Source organism: Pan troglodytes, chromosome 1, assembly GCF_028858775.2.
Source record: "Pan troglodytes isolate AG18354 chromosome 1, NHGRI_mPanTro3-v2.0_pri, whole genome shotgun sequence".
NCBI lineage: Eukaryota > Metazoa > Chordata > Mammalia > Primates > Hominidae > Pan > Pan troglodytes.
In genome coordinates, this window is record NC_072398.2 from 17485043 (window position 1) to 17507350 (window position 22308).

General features: G+C 45.4%; 1 protein-coding gene across 11 annotated transcripts in view; it reads right to left on the reverse strand.

Moving 5' to 3' along the window:
* Positions 1–22308, reverse strand: part of DISC1 (DISC1 scaffold protein) — a 414923-nt gene that overhangs the window by 342518 nt on the left and 50097 nt on the right. For all 11 annotated transcript variants that reach the window (XM_001151459.7, XM_054660130.2, XM_009441659.4 and 8 more), the window contains exon 2: positions 4064–5043. In XM_001151459.7, the coding sequence (XP_001151459.4) occupies positions 4064–5043 (980 nt within the window). The remainder of the gene's footprint in view (positions 1–4063; positions 5044–22308) is intronic.

The following is a 22308-nucleotide window of genomic DNA, read 5'->3' on the forward strand; positions in this document are numbered from 1 at the left end:
TTTTACAACTGCAAAGTTTACCAGTAACTTAGTCCTATATATTAGGGACAGAAGAAAGGCTGTGTGAATGGTTTGAGGGCCACATAAAGCTATAGCATTACCATCGCCACACCCAAATGATGGTATCATTAAACATTTATTAGAACAGAAGCTGAAGAAATGCAGGAAACAAGGTCAGGAAAAAAATTCATTTACAGCCAAAGCCCACCCCACAATGCCCGCCTCGTCCAGTGATCTCTATAAGGCCCTGAATGGACTGCCCTGAGATATGTCTGAATACCCGTCTTTGCTGGAGGCACAGCCCCAGTGGCCATGTCTTGCACTGTGCCACAACCCTGCCTGTGGAACGTCCTATAATACTCTGCAGGCAGAGTCCTTCATTTTTCACCAGTTTCCATGGCCTTAGGTGGAGCCTACCTTGCAGGGCCCACTCCACTTCCCCTCCTCTGCATGCCTGGTCACCAACTACCTTTATTACCATCTTCTCAGTCCCATGCAATCCCTGGAAATCTCGCTAAGCAGCGATTTCTAAACAGCATAGAATATACACAGTCAATTCTCCTTATTCACAGTACTGTAGTTATGTTCTATAAAGTTTCTGTGAATACTGAATTAGGGAATAATGAAGCATTGCTCCTAGGAGAAACACAGGGTAGGTTCCCGTGAACCCCTGGTCACAACACCTTCCTCCATCGGTCAACACATAACCTTGTTCTATGGGTGTTTCTGTTTAAAAACATCTTATTTAATATGTATTATTGATCCATAAGCATTGTACTCTGGCCAACAGCACTCTAACTCATGCCTGAATAAAGTTTCTGGAGCACCCGTATCTTCTCCATCAGGCCCATCACAGCCTTCTCATGCTTAGGAGCACTAGATGGCATTAGCACTATGCTTGGGGAGCTTTTGCAATGGTTAACTCACCAATAAAGAGCACAAAAATGTAAAAAAAGATGGCATTAAATAGACCACAAAAAGGATACTAGTTTGTAGTATGAGAGAGAAGGTAGAATATCATCTGGTCTGACCTTGTTTGACCTAAGTAGAAAGCATGTACATCAGGTGACCCAAATATTTTGCCACTCTGTGCAGGTTCAAAATTACCACCAGGCATGGTGGCTCATGCCTGTAATCCCAGTACCTTGGAGGCTGAGGCAGGAGGATCATTTGAGGCCAGGAGTTCAAGACCAGTCTGGGCAACGTGGTGAGACCCTCATCTCTACCCAAAAAAAACAAACAAAAAAAAAATTAGCCAGGCATGGTGGCATGCGCCTGTAGTCCCAGCCACTAGGGAGGCTGAGGCAAGAGAATCGCATGAGCCCAGGAGTTCAAGGTTACAGTGAGTTATGATCACACCACTGCACCCCAGCCTGGATGACAGAGACCCCGTCTCTTAAAAAATAAAATAAAAATGAAATATGACCGTAAAAGTGCTGTGAGTACTGATTTTGGAGTTAACAACAAATTTTAGCAAGTAGACGAATTCACACATATAGAATCCACAAACACTGAGGATCAACCATCTTTTAGAAGAAGCTGAAACTTAAATTCCTGAGATTCTCATTTTTACTTAAGTAGAAGCGAGAGGAGGTTAAGGAATTAAAATATAATATAAATAAGGCCCCCAAACACTAGAAATCCTACTCTTTCAAAGGATCTTTTTGGAGATCCTTCACCCGACCTTCTGCCCTGTCCCAAGGGCCTCAGCTGCAACCCCAGTGAGCAGTCTGGGGCCTCTGTGTAAGCACCATGGGAAAACAAGTCCCTGAGCAGCCCGCCTCATCACAGACAATTCCCACTGTCAAGAGGTTCTTCCTCCTGTTGAGGCAAACTCTGCCTTCCCGTAAGTCCTATGCCCTGGACTGTGTTATTTCTGTCATTCCCACTACTCTGTTAATTCCGCTGTCACACAACAGATACTCAAGTACAGCCTAGCGTTACTTAATGACAGGGATGCATTCTGAGAAATGCATTATTAGGTGACTTCATTATTGTGTGAACATCGTAGAGTGTGCTTACACAAATCTGGATGGTGTAGCCCATTACACACCTAGGCTAGATGGAATAGTCTATTGCTCCTTGGCTACAAACCTGTGCAGCATGTGACTGTACTGAATACTGTAGACAAGTGTCACACAATGGTAAGGTATTGTTGTATCTAAACATATCTGAACATAGAAAGGGTACAACAAAAACACAGTACGATAATCTCATAGGAGCACTGTCACATCATATATGTGATCCGTCATTGACCAAAATGTCATTATGCAGTACATGAGTGTAAGTGAAGAGAGTGTCATGTTTTTCCCTGCCCAGCTGTGGGATTGCCATAGACAACAATACTTACACTAAAGAAAAAGTGTGTCCAGATTCTGCCATTTGAGATAAGATAGGAATTTAATTTGAGCTATGGGCAGAAGGGAGAGCTTCATTTGCTTTTCACTCAAACTCTCTAAATTGGAGCTATTTCTCTAATGATAACAATGGTCAATTTCTGGGTACTTGCTAGATGCCAGGCCCTGTCTGAAGCACTTTGCACATATGATCACATTTAGTTTAATTAACTGGAGAAGAGAAACACCGCAGGAAGGTAGACCCTCTTGCAAAACCCAGGTGAAAGATAACAAGGATCTGAGCCAGGGCAGCGGCCATGGTGATGAGAGACAGATTAGCAGTAGGACTGAGAGGGCTTGGAGGCCAGCCAGATGTGGAACGAGGGAGAGGGAGGTGTGGAAGATGGTTGTGGTTTCTGGCCTAAGAAACTGGATAGATTCTATGCATTCAAATCAACCAATATTGGAGGCCCTTCAGAACGGGTTTGGGGGAAAGACAAGGGGCACTGGTTTAGGCAATGACTAACTGGAAGACTCCACACATCACCCAGAATACAAGCCTGCATCTCTGCTCTGACCTCACTCCCTCTCTGCATAATAAATCAGAGGGCTGGGCTGAGGTCCCTGAGGGCTGAAACAGGGCAAACAGGGACAGGGCTAGAAACATCAGACTATAGATAAAGAACAGAAGGGAGATGCTCTTTCGGGGAATGAGCGTGAACTTCTGCAGATTACTCCTCCCAAATGCCTGATGAGTGGGTGCTCCACTTCCCTACCCACATGAACATATCCACACACCACACGCAGAAACACACGAATGCACACACACAAATACACTCGCACATGCATGCACAAACACACAAACATGCACACACAGCACAAACATGCACACACACATACACACGCACACACAGGCACACCTACATGCACACACATACACACACAAACACATATGCACACACACACACCAGGATTAAAATACAGTCTGGCAACAGATGAGCCACAGAGCATCTCTACCTGGGCTTCTCTGGGAACTTTTGTGGGTAGAGGAACCCTGCCTACTTCCGGCTATACCCACCTCTCAGATAAGTGGATGGACAGCATCATCATAAGGCTGGGCCTTAGATGTCTCCAGTTTGTACTTATTTCCAAAGCAGCTACATTCTCATTTGAGCCTTAGAACAATCCTATGAGTTGGTGTTATCTCTAAATATGGAAACTGAGAGCCAAAGAGGTTCAATGACCAGAAGCGAAGTCTCCCGACCCTGTGGAAGGCAGCAGCCACTGCAGCAGAATGGAAGGGAATGAGTGAAGCGGATGAAGAGCAGGATCGCCCTGATAGAGGGCATCCCCATTTTTGTATCTCTCAACTCCTTCCAAACATCACCCAGCTCAATCTCCCCTGCCCCCAGTTTCCTGTCTCAAAGCAGAGCTGGGCTGCATGAACCACGTCTCACCTAAGCCGGGGCCTGCGGAGGAGCCTGCGGCCCAATGGAGAGCAAATCTGAGCACCTAAGTGACAGAGAAGACAAAAAGGAGAGTAGATTTGTGTCCAATTCAAAGAGACAGAAGTGCAGCAACATCCTGTGCAGCCGGCTCCAAAAGGAGCTGCTGCAGCTTCCAGGAGGAAGTCAGTTGAGCCCAGAACCCCTCGTTTCCTGCCGTCTGCCCAGTGCTAATCTGAGCTCACGACAATCTCGGGCCGCAGAGGTGGAAGAGACACTGACCTCCATCTGCCTCCGGTTTCTCAGCAGGCAGTCCCGCAGCACTGGCTCCCATTTCCTGAGCAGGGTGTCCCAAGAGTGGGCATCCCCTGAGCTGCTGCTCCCATCACCACCACAGCCAGCCAATGAGGGATCCAGAGAACTGGAGGAGCCAGGGTCCATGTCTGGTAAAGGATGCATGTCACGCTCTGGCCTGGAGCTATTCCTCGCAGCCTGGGCCAAGTCTGCCGAGACCCGTGTAGCCAAGAGACTGAAGGGCCGAGAGAGACATCGAGGGTCCTCATGAGGCCCGTCCAAGCTGGCAGCTTTGGCTGCCATCTCCTGGGGGCTCTGACAATGGGACTCAGCCTCTCTGGATGGTAGGCAGCCTTCTGCTTCTCCACGTTCCCCGGCAGAGCCTAGCGAGAGCCGAATAAAGCTAAAGCTTGAGGTAAAGGCACTGTGAGAGTCAGGAGGGGTTGGAGGGGCCTCAGGGCCACAGCCAGGGCTGCAGCTATTGCTACTCAACTCTGCTGATGGCAGAGAGCCTGCTGCCCGGACACGCCTTGCTCCACCGCTGCAGGCTGCCTCCCAGCTGGCATCCAGGGTCTCAGAACTGTCCATGGCTGCAAACTCTTGTTGCCACCCAGCATTCCCAGGGCCACACGGCCAGCTAAGCCTGTCAGGCAATCTGGTGCCACCTCTGAGCTGAATCCCAAAGTGTGCCGAGGTTCCTCTCACAGAGGTCACAGCAGGGGCTGCTGCACTCTTGGAAACAGGGTTCCGGACCAAGAGGCCTCTCGAGTCAAGGCCACACTGTCTGGCCCTGGACTCCGAGTGGTGGGACTCCTCGCCAGACACCCCTCCTGGGAACCGGAACAGTGTGCCCACTGCTGGGGAAAGGAACCCGATCCCAGGCCCTGTCGAGCTTCTCATGTAGCCCGGCCTCCGTGCCAGCCGCCGCCTCCGAAAGCACGCTGCAGGTGGTAAGCAATCCCGGCTGCCTGGGAAGAAAAGAAAAAACAGCACCATAAACATGCAGATCTTACTGGCCCAGCTGGAACTGCATCTGGAGAACATCCCTAGGTTTAAAGGTCATCTCTCGGTACACCTGTCAAAGATAGATGCTGGCTCAGTGGTCCCAGGGCCAATCCATTATGTAAATCCTGACAATCCTCAGGAAGTATTTGCCTGGAACATGTAGAAATCAACATAGCATCTCAGCTCCTCAGTTTAGCAGAGCAGCTGGCACTGCTGTACGCTATGCCAACAGGTCAGCATGAACACAACCTTGGCAGCTCCTGAACCCTCCAACATCTTGCCTGTTGGTCTTTTATGGCACCTCAGTACTCTCATCCTGGAGTGGGCCTGGAAAGCAAATGATGTGAAAGAGGAATGCCAGAGCATGCCTCTAAATGAGATCCAACTATTTACTCCAGCTATTCGTTGAACATGTGAATGTTCACTAGCTGAGCTATCCATGTCCCTGCAAGACTGATCTGTTGCTGCAGACCATGGATAGCTGGCTGTGCCGCAATGTATGGCCATCATCTCATCTCACTCAGCAGATGACAGGAGGCCTGCTTGATGTGTTCTCCAAACCAGCATTGCATTCCCTTCCCAGCTATGCTATAGGAATAGGAACAATAACAAATGCTGACTCCTCATTGCCTGGTTCAAACCCTGATTGTACCACTTGCTGGTTGTGTGACCTTCCACAAGTTACTTAACCTCTCTGTGCCTCAGTTTCCCCATCAGTAAAGTAGTGATATTAACAGTAGCTCTCTCATAAGGTGGTTGTGAGCATTCAACTAATGAGTTACTATTTGTAGACAGCTTAGAACAGTGCCTGGCACATATGATGATAAGAGTGATTAAAATGTTATTATTTTTAGATTGCATAGCATTTTGCTACTCATAATGTGTTTTAATTTACATTAATTTCATTCACTCCCGACCAAAACCATGTGAATCAATCAGACCCGAAACTATAGCTTTCCTTTTATATTAAAGGCAACTGAGATTCAGAGAACTTGACTTTCCAGAACCCCCTGCAAGTAGCCAAGTGACCAGGACAAAGTCTCTTGACTCTACTGGCCCACACAGAGCTCTCATCTCAGGACCCTGCCACATTGCAAATCAGGCATGAAAGTAAAACCAGGCAGCACTAGGCACAGCTGTAATCATACCACGGCCTATGGCGAGAAATGGAACAAACTTCACTCCAGGCCCACACATCCTGCTTTGCTTCCCAGAACAGACATGGGCTTGGAATCTTTGTCCTGTTAAGCCGAGATCACTAGGCATTAAGGATCCCACTGAGCTACGATCATGGCACATGCCATCTCCTAAAAGGGGTGGGGGTGGCATTGATAATCTCTGGGGAAATGAGCACAATGACCTCTAGCCCCCTATTTCCTGACTTGAGCATCTGAAGATAACAGAGCCCAAGACTTGCTCAAACAGTGACTTGCTCTTGCCAACTGCGGGGAGCTCCAGAAGGGCTACTGCTGCCCGGGGTACATAGAATTCTGGAAGCTTGCAAGGAAGGGAGGAATGGAAGGAGGGACCATGAGGTGGTGGTGGAGGAAGTCAGAGTAAAGAAAGGAAGGGAGGCATTTAACACTATAACCCTAGGAGATCGGTACTATTCCCATTTTACCAATAATACAGCTAAAGCTCAGAAAGCCTTACTTTGCCCCAGAACTCCCGGATCATGGTTTCCCAAAGCCCGGATTTGAACTGAGGCTTGTCTCGTTCCAAAGTGCATGCCCTTTCGATTCCCTTTGCCTACAAGTATATCAGCGTAAAATGCGTAAAATGACAGGAAGGCAGAAGAAACATTTCATTTTTTTCTTTCTTTCTTCAAGACAGAGGCCATGCAAGTTGAAGCCAGTAGAAAAGGATGTGATGAGATGTACAGAAGGAATCCGTCATCCGAGGATGTGAGGCTCCCTGCAGTGTCCGGGCCCGACCGGCAGGGGCAGCAGTCGGAACAGGGTGGCCGGGCGTTAGGAGGGGGCAGAGAAAGGCCCTCAGGCACACGCACTACTCATACCCCCTTGCAAAGCAGGCAAAACGTTCTCCAGAGAGCAAAGAATCCGAAAGGAAGTTAGAGAAAACACTGAATTCTGGCTTCAATTACCAAAGGAAAACAATTCAACAATTTTGTATCTTGAAAAATGAGTCCAGTGAAACCTATATTGTCTGTGGTTTAAAAAGACTTTTAACTTTTTTTTTTATGTAAGTACCAGTCATCCAGATAACCCTTCTGAAGTTAAAAGAAAAAGGCTAAGTAGAAAATAATTTGTTTGCAATTTCATTTCTTTTCCAAGGCCTGAGGGCATTTCAGCCTGAGTAGCCTTTTCTTTTTTTCTTTTTTCTTTCTTTTTTTCTTTTTTTTTTTTTTTTGAGACAGTCTCGCTCTTGTTGCCCAGGCTGGAGTGCAGTGGCACAATCTCGCCTCACTGCAACCTCCGCCTCCCAGGTTCAAGTGATTCTCCTGCCTCAGCCTCCCAAGTAGCTGGGATTGCGGGTGCCTGCCATCACGCCCAGCTAATTTTTGTATTTTTAGTAGAGAGGGGGTTTCACCATATTGGCCAGGCTGGTCTCGAACTCCTGATCTCAGGTGATCCCCCCGCCTAGGCCTCTCAAAGTGCTGGCATTACAGTTGTGAGCCACAGCCACCGCGTCCAGCCCCTGAGTAGCCTTTTCCAAAACTACTCAACCAAAGGTCCTGAAATCCTGCAAGCCAGGTTCCAGTTGCAGCACAGTGAGGTTACCCACTGTGAACCCTTGTTTCTACCGGGGCCCTGGGAAGCTGTGATGAGCCGGGGACCAGAAGCAACAAGCCCAGGAGGGCAAATGTAAGAGAGGTGTTTACCAAACGTGGGAATGAGATATGGGAACCACCTGGCTTCTGCACCCTGCTGAGGGCTCATGCAAACCATCCCCTGGCCACTGGCCTTCCCAGAAGGTGACCTGAATAGCAAAGACTGTCACACACTATGAATCCTAACCCTCAGAGGGCAGAGGGCAGATCAGGAGGGCACTGCTGGAATCTGCTAGAAGAATTCCAGGAAACCCATATAAGGCAGGAATGAAATCTGTAGGAAAAACTCCCAGTTTCCCATAACGAAAGGCCATTTTTTCTATTTTTTTCCTCTTTTTTATTTTTATTTTTTGAGGAAACTTATGACATCCCCTGTGACCAGAATCAATTCTCACTTACATATCCAAGTCGTGCCATCACACCTTGCAGTTCAATAAGGATTAGGATGCATTCAGACCTTGAAGACAAATACTCCTTTCCTAGCACATAAGTGCAATCAGCTCTGGAAGGAGGTTCAAAAGGGCAGGAAGCAACATATGGCAAGGTGAAGAAAAAGCCCAAAGTGCAGGCAGGTTTTGAGAGCCGGTTAGGAAACAAGCCGTGCCCTCTGTGCTCTGTGAAACCCAGAGATGCCTCGTTCCACCCATCTAGTCCAGGAACGAACGACTGAGCAGGGAAAGGGAGCCTGGCGCAGCTTTCTCTGCTCCTCGAGGCCTCTTGTTCCGCAACAGATCAATTCTAGAGGGAAGCGCTGATGCCTTACTTCCTCTCTGAAGCACAGACCTGCTTGCCCTGGTAATATATGACCCCCATCTCCACCTTATTGAGCCCAACAAGCTCTGATTGGAGGGAAGTGAAAGCAGCTTAGAACAGACCCAGATGTCAATGGGTCTCTGTATACAGTCCAAATAGGATGCCTGGAAATATATGTTTACCTAGCTTAGAAGGAAAATTGAGGCAAGCCAATATTAACCAGCCGGATCAGCAAGAATCCTGTCAGCCCTCCCTCTTAATGTTCTCCCTTCATCTATCCAAATCCTTCCCAGCCTTCAGCTTCCAATCCCTCCCCCATCAGCTCCCTTCTCCTGATCACCCAGTCAACAGGGCTTCACCAATTGTCCATATCACTCATTCCCTCCATCACTCATTCCCCCCTAAGTATTGTTAACACCCAGCACTGTTAATTATTTTCTGTGGTGGATATGAATTGTTTCCAGTTTATACTACACAGAAGTTTCCTGAGGTCCTTATAATTCCTAAAACAATCCTAGTTTACAGTATATCAGAGAAGAAATTAAAATACACATTGGCCAGACAATATTCATTTTTAAATATGAAATCTTAAACATGCAGTTTAAGAAAACATGATACTCAAGTTTTTTTCCTGGAGCAGTGGCTCATGCCTGTAATCCCAGCACTTTGGGAGGCTGAGGTGGGTGGATCACTTGAGGTCAGGAGGTTCAAGACCAGCCTGGGCAACATGGCAAGGCCCCATCTCTACTAAAAATACAAAAATTAGCCTGGCGTGGTGGTGCACACCTGTAATCCCAGCTACTCGGGAGGCTGAGGCAGGAGAATCACTGGAACCTGGGAGACGGAGGTTGCAGTGAGCCGAGACCACACCACTGCACTCCAGTCTGGGTGACAGAGCAAGACTCTTGTCTCAAAAAAACAACAAAAAAAAATGACACGTGGGCTTGGGCAGGTCACTTGGCTGCCCCGTACCCCAATAATTCTAAGGTCTCCTGAAGGGAAAATGCTGGGACCTCGAGAATGCTGCAGGGAATGCACCAAATAGCAAGAGAAGAACACGACTTTACAAAACATGACTTACATATAAATTTATAGTGGAAGCATAAAGGAATATATTCTTTTCAGGGAAGGAATTTTAATCCCATCTGTCATGGTTGGGGTGTAAGATCTTAATACATTCAGGCTAACCAAATATTCAGAACCATAAAGAAACAATATATCCCTCTGGATTAATTTGTTTCCAAAGAATCAGAATCCAGTAATAGGCACTAAGCACAAACACTCTACTGAGCCAAAGTCCATCTTCCTTCAATAATTCAGAGAGCACTTAAGTCTTCTGAAGTGCCTTCAGGTCACTGTAATAAGCATCCAGTGAGCAAGGCAAGCTGGGGGTGGAATAAATCAACCTGTATTCTATTTCCAATTTAATCATGTAATCCATTTCCATAAAACAATTCCTTATTGAACACTAGATGATACATGGGGTACAGCCATAAACAAGACACCATCCCTGCCCTCAAACTGCTTATGCTCTAGCAAGGGATGTCAGTCAGGCATACAAAAACTGTTACAGGAATTGAATGTACTCTTTCAATCATGGAGGAAGGAGAATTCAATTTGAAATTAAACTAATGGAGGAACCTGGTTAGCTCAGTTGGTTAATGGTTCTAAGGCCTCCCATGAGCTCCAAGTTATGTGCCACCCCATAAAATCACCTCATAGGATTAAAGGGAAGAAGGGTGCTGCATTTGGTGAAAAAGAAGTGAGGGCCGTCACAAACACATCTTTAATTTCTACCAGAAACAAAAGGTTTTTTGCCCTTTGAGAAAATGAATGCCACAAGTCAGTCCCGATGCAGACGCATTTTGTGAGTTAGTCAGTTTGAACTCAGAAGCACTAAGGAAGGACAGGGTTACATCCAGAGGCCTGATCCCACAGCTCTCCTATTAATAAGGTGGCACAGAAATACTAGAAATAGAGTAGCAAACCCACACGCCATTGTCCATGTTTGCAAACACAACACACACACACACACATTTGTACATACTCATACAAGCACCAGGGTAAGGAACAAAGAGAAGGTTCTAGAACTGACATAGAAGAGGAATTATCACACTCTCCTCTCTTTATTCCCAGAAATGTCAACAAAGACATATAAGTGTAAAATCTAATTAATCCTTACTTTGCTAACTGACCATTTCTGACATTTTAGAATGTATGTGGGTTTGGAATTGACCTCCCCTACCATTTCCTGAGGCTTCCATTGAATTTTCCCTATGATTTTTTTTTTTACTTTTCTTTAATTGTGGTAACATATATGTAACATAAAATTACCATTTTTACCATGTTTCAGTGTATCATTCAGTGGCATTAAGTACATTCACATTGTTGTACAATCATCACCATCATGCACCTGAAGAACTTTTTCACCTTCCCAAACTGAAACATGGTACCCATTAAATATTAACTCCCCATTTCCCCCTGCCCCAGTCCCTGATAACCACCATTCTATTTTTATTGAGATTTATTCATTATTAATTCAACAACCTGGGCCTAAGCTTGGCCTAAAATTGGAAGTCCAACAGAAAGTGCATTTTCAACACCACCATCCATGTGCATGAAGGAACACTGTTGGGGGAGCACACATGCGTGATATAAAAATAATACAAATCTTATACGGTTTGGCTGTGTCCCCACCCAAATCTCATCTTGAATTGTACTCCTATAATTCCCATGTTGTGTGGGAGGGGACCTAGTGGGACATCAATGGAATGATGGGGGCAGTTTCCCCCATACTGTTCTCATGGTAGTGAGTAAGTCTCATGAGATCTGATGGGTTTATCAAGGGTTTCTGCTTTTGCTTCTTCCTCATTTTCTCTTGCCGCCACCATGTAAGAAGTGTCTTTCACCTCCCGCCATGATTCTGAGGCCTCCCCAGCCATGTGGAACTGTAAGTCCAATTAAACCTCTTTTTCTTCCCAGTCTCAGGTATGTCATTATCAGCAGCATAAAAATGGACTAATACGGTAAATTGGTACCAGTAGAGTGGGGCGTTCCTGAAAAGATACCCAAAAATGTGGAAGCAACTTTGGAACTGGGTAATAGGCAGAGGCTGGAACAGTTTGGAGGGCTCAGAAGAAGACAGGAAAATGTGAGAAAGTTTGGAACTCCCTAGAGACTTGTTGAATGGCTTTGACCAAAAGCCTGATAGTGATAGGAACAATAAGGTCCAGGCTGAGGTGGTCTCAGATGGAGATGAGGAACTTGTTGGGAACTGGAGCAAAGGTGACTCTTGTTATGTTTTAGCAAAGAGATTGGCAGCATTTTGCCCCTGCCCTAGAGATTTGTGGAACTTTGAACTTGAGAGGGATGATTTAGGGTATCTGGCGGAAGAAATTTCCAAGCAGCAAAGCATTCAAGAGGTGACATGGGTGCTGTTAAAGGCATTCAGATATATAAGGGAAGCAGAACATAAAAGTTCAAAAAATTTGCAGCATAACAATGTGACAGAAAAGAAAAACCCATTTTCTGAGGAGAAATTCAAGCCAGCTGCAGGAATTTGCATAAGTAACAACAAGCCAAATGTTAAGCCCCAGGACAATGGGGAAGACATCTCCTCGGCATGTCAAAGGTCTTCACAACAGCCCCTCCCATCACAGGCCTGGAGGCCCAAGAGGAAAAAAAGGTTTTGTAGGCCGGGCCCAGGGTCCCCATGCTGTGTGCATGGGGACTTAGTACCCTGTGTCCCAGCTGCTCCAGCCAGCCATGGCTGAAAGAGGCCAACATAGAGCTCGGGCCGTGGCTTCAGAGGGTCCAAGCCCCAAGCCTTGGCAGCTTCCACTTGGTGTTGAGCCTACAAGTGCACAGAAGTCAAGAATTGGGGTTTGGGAACCACCACCTAGATTTCAGAACATGTATGGAAATGGCTGGATGCCCAGGCAGAAGTTTGCTGCAGGTGCCGGGCACTCATGGAGAATCTCTGCTAGGGCAGAGGAAGGGAAATATGGGGTTGGAGCCCCACACAGAGTCCCTACTGGGGTACCGCCTAGTGGAGCTGTGAGAATAGGGCCACCATCCTCCAGACCCCAGGATGGTAGATCCACCGACAGCTTGCACTATCCACCTGGAAAAGCTGCAGACACTCAGTGCCAACCTGTGAAAGCAGCTGGGAGGGAGGCTGTACCCTGCAAAGCGACAGGGGTGGAGCTGCCCAAGACCATGGGAACCCACCTCTTGGATCAGTGTGACCTGGATGTGAGATCTGGAGGTCATTTTGGAGCTTTAAAATTTGACTACCCCACTGGATTTTGGACTTGCATGGGCCCTATAACCCCTTTGTTTTGGCCAATTTCTCGTATTTGGAACAGCTGTATTTACCCAATACTGGTAACCCCATTGTATCTAGGAAGTAACTAACCTGCTTTTGATTTTACAGGCTCATGTGCAGGAGGGAATTGCCTTGTCTCAGATGAGACTTTGGACTGTGGACTTTTGGGTTAGAAGTGCCTTTTGCCAGGCCGGGTGTGGTGGCTTATGCCTGTAATCCCAGCTCTTTGGGAGGCCAAGGCAGGCAGATCACGAGGTCAGGAGTTCAAGACCAGCCTGGCCAATATGGTGAAACTCTGTCTCTACTAAAAATACAAAAATTAGCTGGGCATGGTGGTGGGCGCCTGCAGTCCCAGCTACTCGGGAGGCTGAGGCAGAAGAATCGCTTGAACCCAGGAGGCAGAGGTTGCAGTGAGCCAAGATTGCGCCACTGCATTCCAGCCTGGGCAACAGAGCGAGACTCTGTCTCAAAAAAAAAAAAATACAATAAGATAAAATAAAGAAGTGCCTTTCACCTCATGCCATGATTTTGAGGCCTCCCAGCCATGTGGAACTGTAAGTCTAATTAAGCCTCTTTTTCTTCCCAGTCTCGGGTATATCTTCATCAGCAGGATGAAAACTGACTAATACAAAATGTATACAAATATAAATCCAAATGTGTATATGTCTGTACACAAATATACATGTGAAATATTTATAAACACATATACACAAAGAGAAAGGTAGACATCGATATGAAGATGGCGCAAGAGAAAGGGAGAGTTCTATGCAAGTGAAGCAGTCCTTCCCACTCCCTTTCAAAATCCACCAACCGAGCAGGTCAATCAAGGAATCGCCACAGAATCTTGCACTGGGCTTGCTGACATCACATTCACCAACGGATACCATCCATCTCTTTGCCAGGCAGATTGTTTTCCCAGGCATGATTATTCACCAACTGCTCTTTCTTGGAGAGGCGAGCCACTCTACCCTGTTGGGGCATTTCAGTCATCTGGAAAGCTGAGTGGACTGCAGGTACAGACGCCAACAGGTCTGCAGGCCACCAGGAGTTCCACCAGAGGCAAAGCTCTGTCGCTGTTTTCCTGTCAGCCTCCTGATCACCCAAAGGCTAGAGATTTGACTCCTGGGTGGCATTCCCACAAACGCTACTTCCTTACAACAGCCTCACAGTCGGAAGGCATGAATCCTACACTGAATTGGCTTTTTATTTAATTGTCTACAGTCTCAGCCCAGAATCACTGAAACTGGAATGACTGTTCTGCTTGGAACAGTCTTTTAGCACAGGAGATAGATACGTGCTAAAAGTATAAAGAAAAGCAAAAGAATGATAAACCAGTCTTAACAGGGAAGAGGATGTGATGTGCAAGGGACCTCGAGGGTAATGTTCCATTTTTAAGCCTGCTGGTATTTACACAGGTGCCTACTGTATTATTCTCAAACAATACATAGGAAAAAATGCATGCAATTATATAGTAATTCAAGGGTAATGTTCCATTTCTTAAGTGGTGGTTACACAGGAACTGATTGTATTATTTTCAAACAGCACATGTAAAACCTATGTGTAATTATATGTTAAACACATAATTATATATAAATACAGTTTTTATAACTGTGAAATATTTGATAATACTTTTTCAAGTTGGGTGCATATATGCCCCCGTAGTCCCAGCTACTCGGAAGACTGAGCTGGGAGGATCACTTGAGCCCAGGAGTTCAGGGCTGCAATGAGCTATGATTCCTCCTATGAATAGCCACTGCACTCCAGCCTGGGCAACTTAGCAAAACCCCATCTCTAAAAATTAATTATTAATTTTTCAAAGTCATGGTCCCTGTCCTCAATGGAGCTCATGGCTCCCTGGGGAAGACAGACATGTCAACAAGCAGATGCAGACCAGGCTGTGAGCAACTCCACTGCAGGAGGCCAGGAAAGTAAACTGGAAGGCTGAGGCTTCCCAAGCCAAAAAGGAGGGTGAGGTCATTGCCGGTGGAGAGAACAGCAAGCACAGTGTGAAAGGCAGTGTTGAGTGCAGCCAGCTTGAAGAAGTTCAGAACCACTGGGACTTGGGTACAGACAGTGTGGCAGCTGTGGAGGATGAGGCAGACGACAGGATGGGAATAGGCCCAGGGTGGCTTCCAGGTGGGGACCGAGAGGACAGGGCCAAGGCAGGACCTGGGCCACAGAGAGGTGGAAACACATGCCATGCAAGTGGGAAAGCCAGGAGGGTTAAATGAGGCCGCCTAAGAAGGCAAATCCCGAAAGAAGAAGAGGGCTTGCAAAAAAAGTGACCAGAAACCACCCAAGGAAACCACACTGGTATTCCAGGAGGAGTTGGTCACAGAGGGGGTGTTCACAGAAGGGTTGGTCACAGAATACAGGCAAATTACGTGCATCCTAGATGTGCCCAGGAGGATAGCTTGATCCCAGGAAGGCAAGGCGGCAGTGAGCCACAGTCACGCCATTGCACTCCAGCCTGGGCAACAGAGCAAGACTCTGTCTCAGAAAAAAAAAAAAATCATGGCGGTATCTTTTAAAAATTCTGAGGTTCAGATCACAACCAAGACTGATGAAATTACAACATCGAGGGATGGGCCTCCGGTATTGGTGCTTCTTGACACTATCCAGGTGATTCTAGGGGGCAGTCAGGACTGGAAAGCTTTGTTTTAAGGAAAAGTCCTATTTAACATCCTAGTACACTTGGGATTCAAATGCATCATAAACTTTAATGATGCTAGAGAGGTTGTTGCTTTGCAGAATACTCGCTCTCCCCCAATCTTTTTCTATTTCTTGAATGTGGTTTTAGCTACAAACTACTACAAGTAGAAAAAGTATGGTCTATGTTTAAAATTTGTCCCCATGCCTCTGTTCTAAATCTTCTACCCTACATAGGATTTCCCCTTTCCATTAGACAATGAGAGTCCTGGGCCCCACAAGGAAGGTGACAGATGGCACCAGCGTCTCACTTTCTTCATCAGTAATGAGGAGAAACAGGCCACCCAGCAGTTTGACATCCAGCCCACTTCGTGTTTAAGGGTCAAAAACCATGCATGTGACATACAGCGTGGGATCCTGGATTGGATCGGGGAACAGGAGAAGGATACTGGTGAAATCTGAATAAGATTTGTAGTTTAGTTCATTGCACCAATGTTCATTTTTGAGTCTTAATACATGCACCATGATTATATAAGCCCTTACCGTTAGAGGAAGCTGGGTGAAAGGAACTTTGTGCTGTCTTTGCAGCTTTGCGATAAATCTATAATTATTCTAAAATAGAAAGTTTATCTTAAAAAAATGTATATGCACACAGTTTATGGACCTGGACTTAATAGCAGAAGATGAAATTCAGCTCTGCCTCTTATGAGTGAGCATGGTCAGGTGACTAACCTCTCTGTTGCTTCCATTATCTCATCTGTAAAATGGGACTCCACCCCTAGGATTGCTGGAAGGATAGATGAGATTATGACTTTAACCGCGCTATACCATGCCTGGCACAGAGTCACTGAAGGAAACCAAAATAAGCCACTCCAAACTATGCTGCTTTGGAATATTGATTATTTTGAGCTGAAGGCACTTGAAAAACAGCAAGTGCAGGGAAAGGTTTTCTCTAAACTCCCTTTATCTGCTCAAAACACATGTGCCAAAGGGAACTCAGTTGTCATGAATTCCCTTCCTGGAAGTTTCATCAACCAGGGAAGACAGATTTGTATTGCAGGAGATGAAACTAGGAGTCGACACCACACCCAGACAAACTTTGTCACAAACTCTCCTATCTTCCATCTGCTGTTCTAACAGCACATTTCTAAAAATCACAACCTATATCCTCCTCTCCTTCCCCTATGAAAACAGTATATAAGCTCTCAAATCTCACCGCTCTTTGGGGTATTCACTATTTTTTCCTGTGATGCCCCCCATGCACATAATATTAAAAATTAATAAATGGGCTGGGCACAGTGGCTCATGCCTGTAATCCCAGCACTTTGAGAGGCCGAGGCAGGCGGATTACCTGAGGTCAGGAGTTCGAGACCAGCCTGGCCAACATGGTGAAACCCTGTCTTTACTAAAAGTACAAAAAATTAGCAGGGTATGGTGGCAGAGGGCACTTGTAATCCTAGCTACTTGGGAGGCTGAGGCAGGAGAATCGCTTGAACCCAGGAGGCGGAGGTTGCAGTGAGCCAAGATCGTGCCATTGCACTCCAGCCTGGGCAACAAGAGTAAAACTCCTTCTAAAAAAAAAAAATTAATAAATGTCTATGCCTATTCTCCTGTTAATCTATCTGTTGTCAATTTCATAGACCCAGCTAGGGAATCTAGGAGGGTAGAGGAGAGGTCACTTCCCCTCCATTGCCATTCAATAACTAGAGGTATTTTCAATTCATGAATAAAGATGAGGCAAAGGCACCTGGACCTGACCACCAGGGAGGTGGAGTTCAAGGCCAAGGTAAACCAGGGCAGCCTCAGCTCTGACCACAAGCTTTTTTTTGTACTGATGAAGTTCCCCAGGGGGCCAACGTGATTTACACACACACACACACACACACACACACACGAGTTAGAGCCCAGCACGGATCACATAGACACTCTATCTATGTTCTCCATTGACCAATACAGTCTCAACTCTCTGATCCAATTTTTCTCTCCTTGTTATGCTTGGATCTCTCTTTCCCAACTGAAGCAGGTGGCTGAGGAATTCAGTAGCAAAAGACTCATAAACCATGTGGAAGGGTATGCTTCAAGATGCATCAAGCAGCCTCTCTCCATTGTGCTATTAATTCTCCTAAACGATTGTCTTTTTCTTTTAGTGTAAAGTGCTACTCCAAAATCTGATCACCATCTGAGCCCCCCTCAAGAGTGCTGCTAGCTACAGATGGGTGTCTCTAATGAATTTTTTAACTGCTGCCCTAATAAAATATGGATGAACCAGAAGGAGCCCTCTGTGTAGCTGTTATTTCAAAACAACTAAACAACTTAAGTTTCTGCTCTTATTTTTTTGCAGCAAAGAGCTGCAAACTCTCGTATCCACCCTAGCAAAAGACAGCTTCTTTCATGCTAGTCCATCTGTAAAGTTCACAGTTACCTTTTTAATGCCATATTTTATGCATGGGCTTATTTTCATGGCTTTCTAAATGCTCCATTTTGCATGCCAACTTAGATAAGTGTTTATTTTTAAAATGATCCCAAATTTTCAGTATTTCACACAGAAACAGCACACTGGAAGCTGGAGCATCTTTTAAGTAAGTTCTTACTTTGTGCTAAATGTTTATAATACTCAGAATGTAAGCCCACATCAAAGCTTTGTGCCACTTTAAATGCCTGACCTTAAAAATAAAACCATTATAAAATTGCAAATGTTCTGCTCTATGGTCTTACTAAAAAACAAGGGGATATTCAGTATTTTTTTTCCACATGTTAGTATTGGAATGTAGTGCACTGGTATGAGGGAATTAAAAGAACAGCATAACACGACTCCTATGTTATAGTGATCCACACTCTCAATAAGCTGATGTTACAACAACCTGCTGCTATATGCACGGGGGCAGGTGCTGAGCGTGACCTGTAACTTACCTGGGTCTGAGATATAAGAAAGCATTTATAATAAAATACAGTTGTCTTTTATCTATACTTGACCCTTCTTTTATAAAATTTCTCTAGTCTCATTTCATATAGAGACACTATATATAGTTTCCAAGTTTTGGTTTTTTGTTTGTTTGTTTTTTTTGACAAGAGTCTCACTCTGTCACCCAGGCTGGAGTGCAGTGGCACGATCTCAGCTCACTATAGCCTCTACCCCCTGTGTTCAAGCAGTTCTCCTGACTCAGCCTCCCAAGTAGCTGGGATTACAGGCATGCACCACCATGTCCGGCTAACTTCTGTATTTTTAGTAGAGACGGGGTTTCCCCATGTTAGCCAGGCTGGTCTCAAACTCCTGACCTTAGGTAATCTACCCACCTCGGCCTCCCAAAGTGCTGGGATTACAGGCATGAACCACTGCGCCTGGCCTTGTAAGTTTTAAGAGGCCATGACTACGTATAGAAAGCTCAATTCTGTCTGATGAATTCAAACAGCATTAGCATTTGGAGTTGATGATAACTAGACAGGGGCTGGACTGAAGTTAACCTTTGTGCTGCCTACAAAGAGGCTGTTTAAACCAATTAATACCTTATGGAAGACGACAGTGGGAAAACTTAGGATGTTTGAGAGCAAACTGTTTTCAAGTACTCATTTACATTCAAACAGTGCACACTAATTATAAAGAATTCTCGTCTCTTCTTGCCTCTGTAATGCCTCTCCATTACAGAATCATCTTGAACAAAGCAATACATTTTACTGTTAAGAATAAGTCTCTGGGGATGCTTTAATGCTTAAATATCTGAAGTGTGCTTTAGTTATAACAATGTTTTCTCATTGTGGAAAGCAACTAAACATTTTTATTAAGTGCCTCTTAAAAGCTTTTGTATCCAAAGTGGCATATTTTATGATTTTTAAATTATTAAAATAAGGTGCTACTGTCTCTACCAATCACTCCTCTCAGATAGCTATCACTTAAACTCTCAGATCAGGGCCATCTGCCAGAGGAGGCAGGAAGCAGAGGTGCTGGCTGCTCCCCTGAGGGCTGGGATTCAGAATATGGCAATGAGCTGATCTTAGATATCTCAGCCAGGCACAGACCAGCATGGAGCTAAGTGCCCGCCCGGTCAGAAACCAACCAATAGAAAATCACTCATGCAGTCCAAGACAGTGCTTGCCAGGGAAGTGAGTGTCCCTCAGGGACTGGAAGTCAAAGGCATCAAAGATGGGGAATCCCCCAACAGGCACAAACTGGCCAGGAAGCTGTGACATTGCCTGGCTCTCTAGAATTCAAGTCACCCATGTGAACCCATCTTCATGATCCACTATCCATTAGAAAAGAAAACAAATGGCAGCATCCCAGGAATGACAAGACTATTAAGAGACAGAGCAACGTGGCCGGGCGCGGTGGCTCATGCCTGTAATCCCAGCACTTTGGGAGGCTGAGGCAGGTGGATCACGAGGTCAGGAGATCGAGACCATCCTGGCTAACACGGTGAAACCCTGTCTCTACTAAAAATACAAAAAAAAAAAAAAAATTAGCCAGGCGTGGTGGCGGGTGCCTGTAGTCCCAGCTACTTGGGAGGCTGAGGCAGGAGAATGGCTTGAACTCGGGAGGCGGAAGTTGCAGGGAGCCGATCAGGCCACTGTACTCCAGCCTGGGCAACAGAGTGAGACTCCGTCTCAAGGAAAAAAAAGAGAGAGAGAGAGAGATAGAGCAACGTAGTCAAGAGAGTTCTGAATTTAGACTGGCCTTAAGCCTATCTCTACCCCTCTTTGACTTGCCCAAGTGTAACTTCTCCATGCCTGTTTTCTCATCTGGGGAAAAGTTCATTCTAATATCTTCCATGCATGATAGTTGGAAAGATTGGAGAACATGAACTCATGCTCCCCTAGAGAGCCTGTGCTCTGAGGCCCTTGTCCACACTGCCTTCTCTCAGTCTATAGATGATCTTATGGCCGCTGACTTCAACCATAATAGTGGAAGCAAATGTCTCCGCCACACGGAGCTGCCCGCCTGCCGAGCAGACAGAAGAGTTCCTGCTGCTTCTCACCACGCTTCCCTGGGTTCTGGTAGGTATAAATAACACATTCGTCCTCTTTGACCTCCTGTTTACAATTCCATACTGACCATCCCCCTCTGTTAACAGTCTTTCTTCAGACGAGACCAATGTATGTATTAGATGTCCCTTTTTTTATTTACGATCTCATTCCAGTCTTGCCTTCCTGAGATTACACTGCAGTCACTTTGGAGCATAGGATGTTTACAGACAAGCCCTGAGTTACTTCTGTAGATGACTAATCTCATCATTATGTATGAAGTTTACCAGTTTAATATTCACGGAGAAGGTCTTACAGCAAATCAAAGTGTTGTTTTTTTGGTTGGCTTTTTTTTTCTTTGAGACACAGTCTTGCACTCCAGGCTGGAGTGCAATGGCACGCTCTCGGCTCACTGCAACCACCACCTCGCAGGTTCAAGCGATCCTACTGTCAGCCTCCTAAGTAGCTGGGATTACAGGCATGTGCCACCATGTCTGGCTAATTTTTGCATTATTAGTAGAGACAGGGTTTCACTATGTTGGTCAGGCTGGTCTCAAACTCCTGACCTCAGGCGATCCACCCGCCTTGGCCTCCCAAAGTGCTTGGATTACAGGCGTGAGCCACCGCACCTGGCATGAAGTGTTGGATTTTAATTCGGTCAGTTCCCACCCGGGTGATCCTTAACAAGTTACTTAGCCTCTCCAGGTCTCAGTTTGCTCATCTGTAAAATGGGGATAATCCCCATACCCTGAAAGGCTGTCGTAAGGATACAATAAAATCATGAAATGTTTGTTCTTTAAAAAACACATTTTAAATTTCTGGCAGGTGACGTTAAATGCTCAATAAATTTTAGTGTCTTTCCCCGAGTTGTTCTGAGCCCCCGAAGTCATTCCTTTATTCCGATAACATTCTGGAATTTTCCAGCACAGTCTTTAAAAAGAGAGAAGAGCTACGAATTTTCTCCCTTTTTCCTTCTTTGTGGGAGGAAAATCTGTTCATCAGTTAAAGTAATATTATTCAACAGTCTGCTTCAGACTTAGTTTTTTGGGGTTTTTGTTTTGTTTTGCTTTTCTGTTTTATCTTCCTAAGACAGTAAAATGCAGTAAAGAGAAAATAAATGGGTATGGGCGAATAGAAAAACAGAGAAGTCAATAGAAGTTTACAAACTATCAGGAAAATATCATCTAAGCTGTAGGCAACTTCTGACAAGTAAAAGAAACTCATGAAAATTTTAATAGATCTGTATTTTACCCTAGGGTTACAGAAACCTTCTACGTGTGTGCGCCCTGACCAGACACTACTTTAACAATCTCTCCTTTTCCTTAAGGAAGAGGTTAAGGGGAAAAGTGACATTTCACACACTCTAAACATTCAAAATCAGTTTTTCCCCTGCTTCTTTGTTTACCTTCTCAGTCTCTGGACTAGCTTTCTAACCCCTGGCAACATCCAAAGGCCTATTTCTTTTTTAAAAGGGGTCTTTAATAGCTAAAACAAACTATAAAAGTCTGTTTTTCTCTAGAATGAGCTTTAAAACTGGAGTTAGCTCTTGCTGAGGGAATAGAGCTTTCTTGGTACACAGCTTATTTTGAAATAAATGAGGCAATCCTGGATAATAAATTGGCTTTAATTCACTTATTACACTGAAGGAATGTGAAACTGAGATTGGTAAATTGCTGCACTGGTCTTTGAGGAATTTGGGAGAATAGGAGACATGTCAACACACTAGAAAGACAAATACTGAATTTATTTTATTTA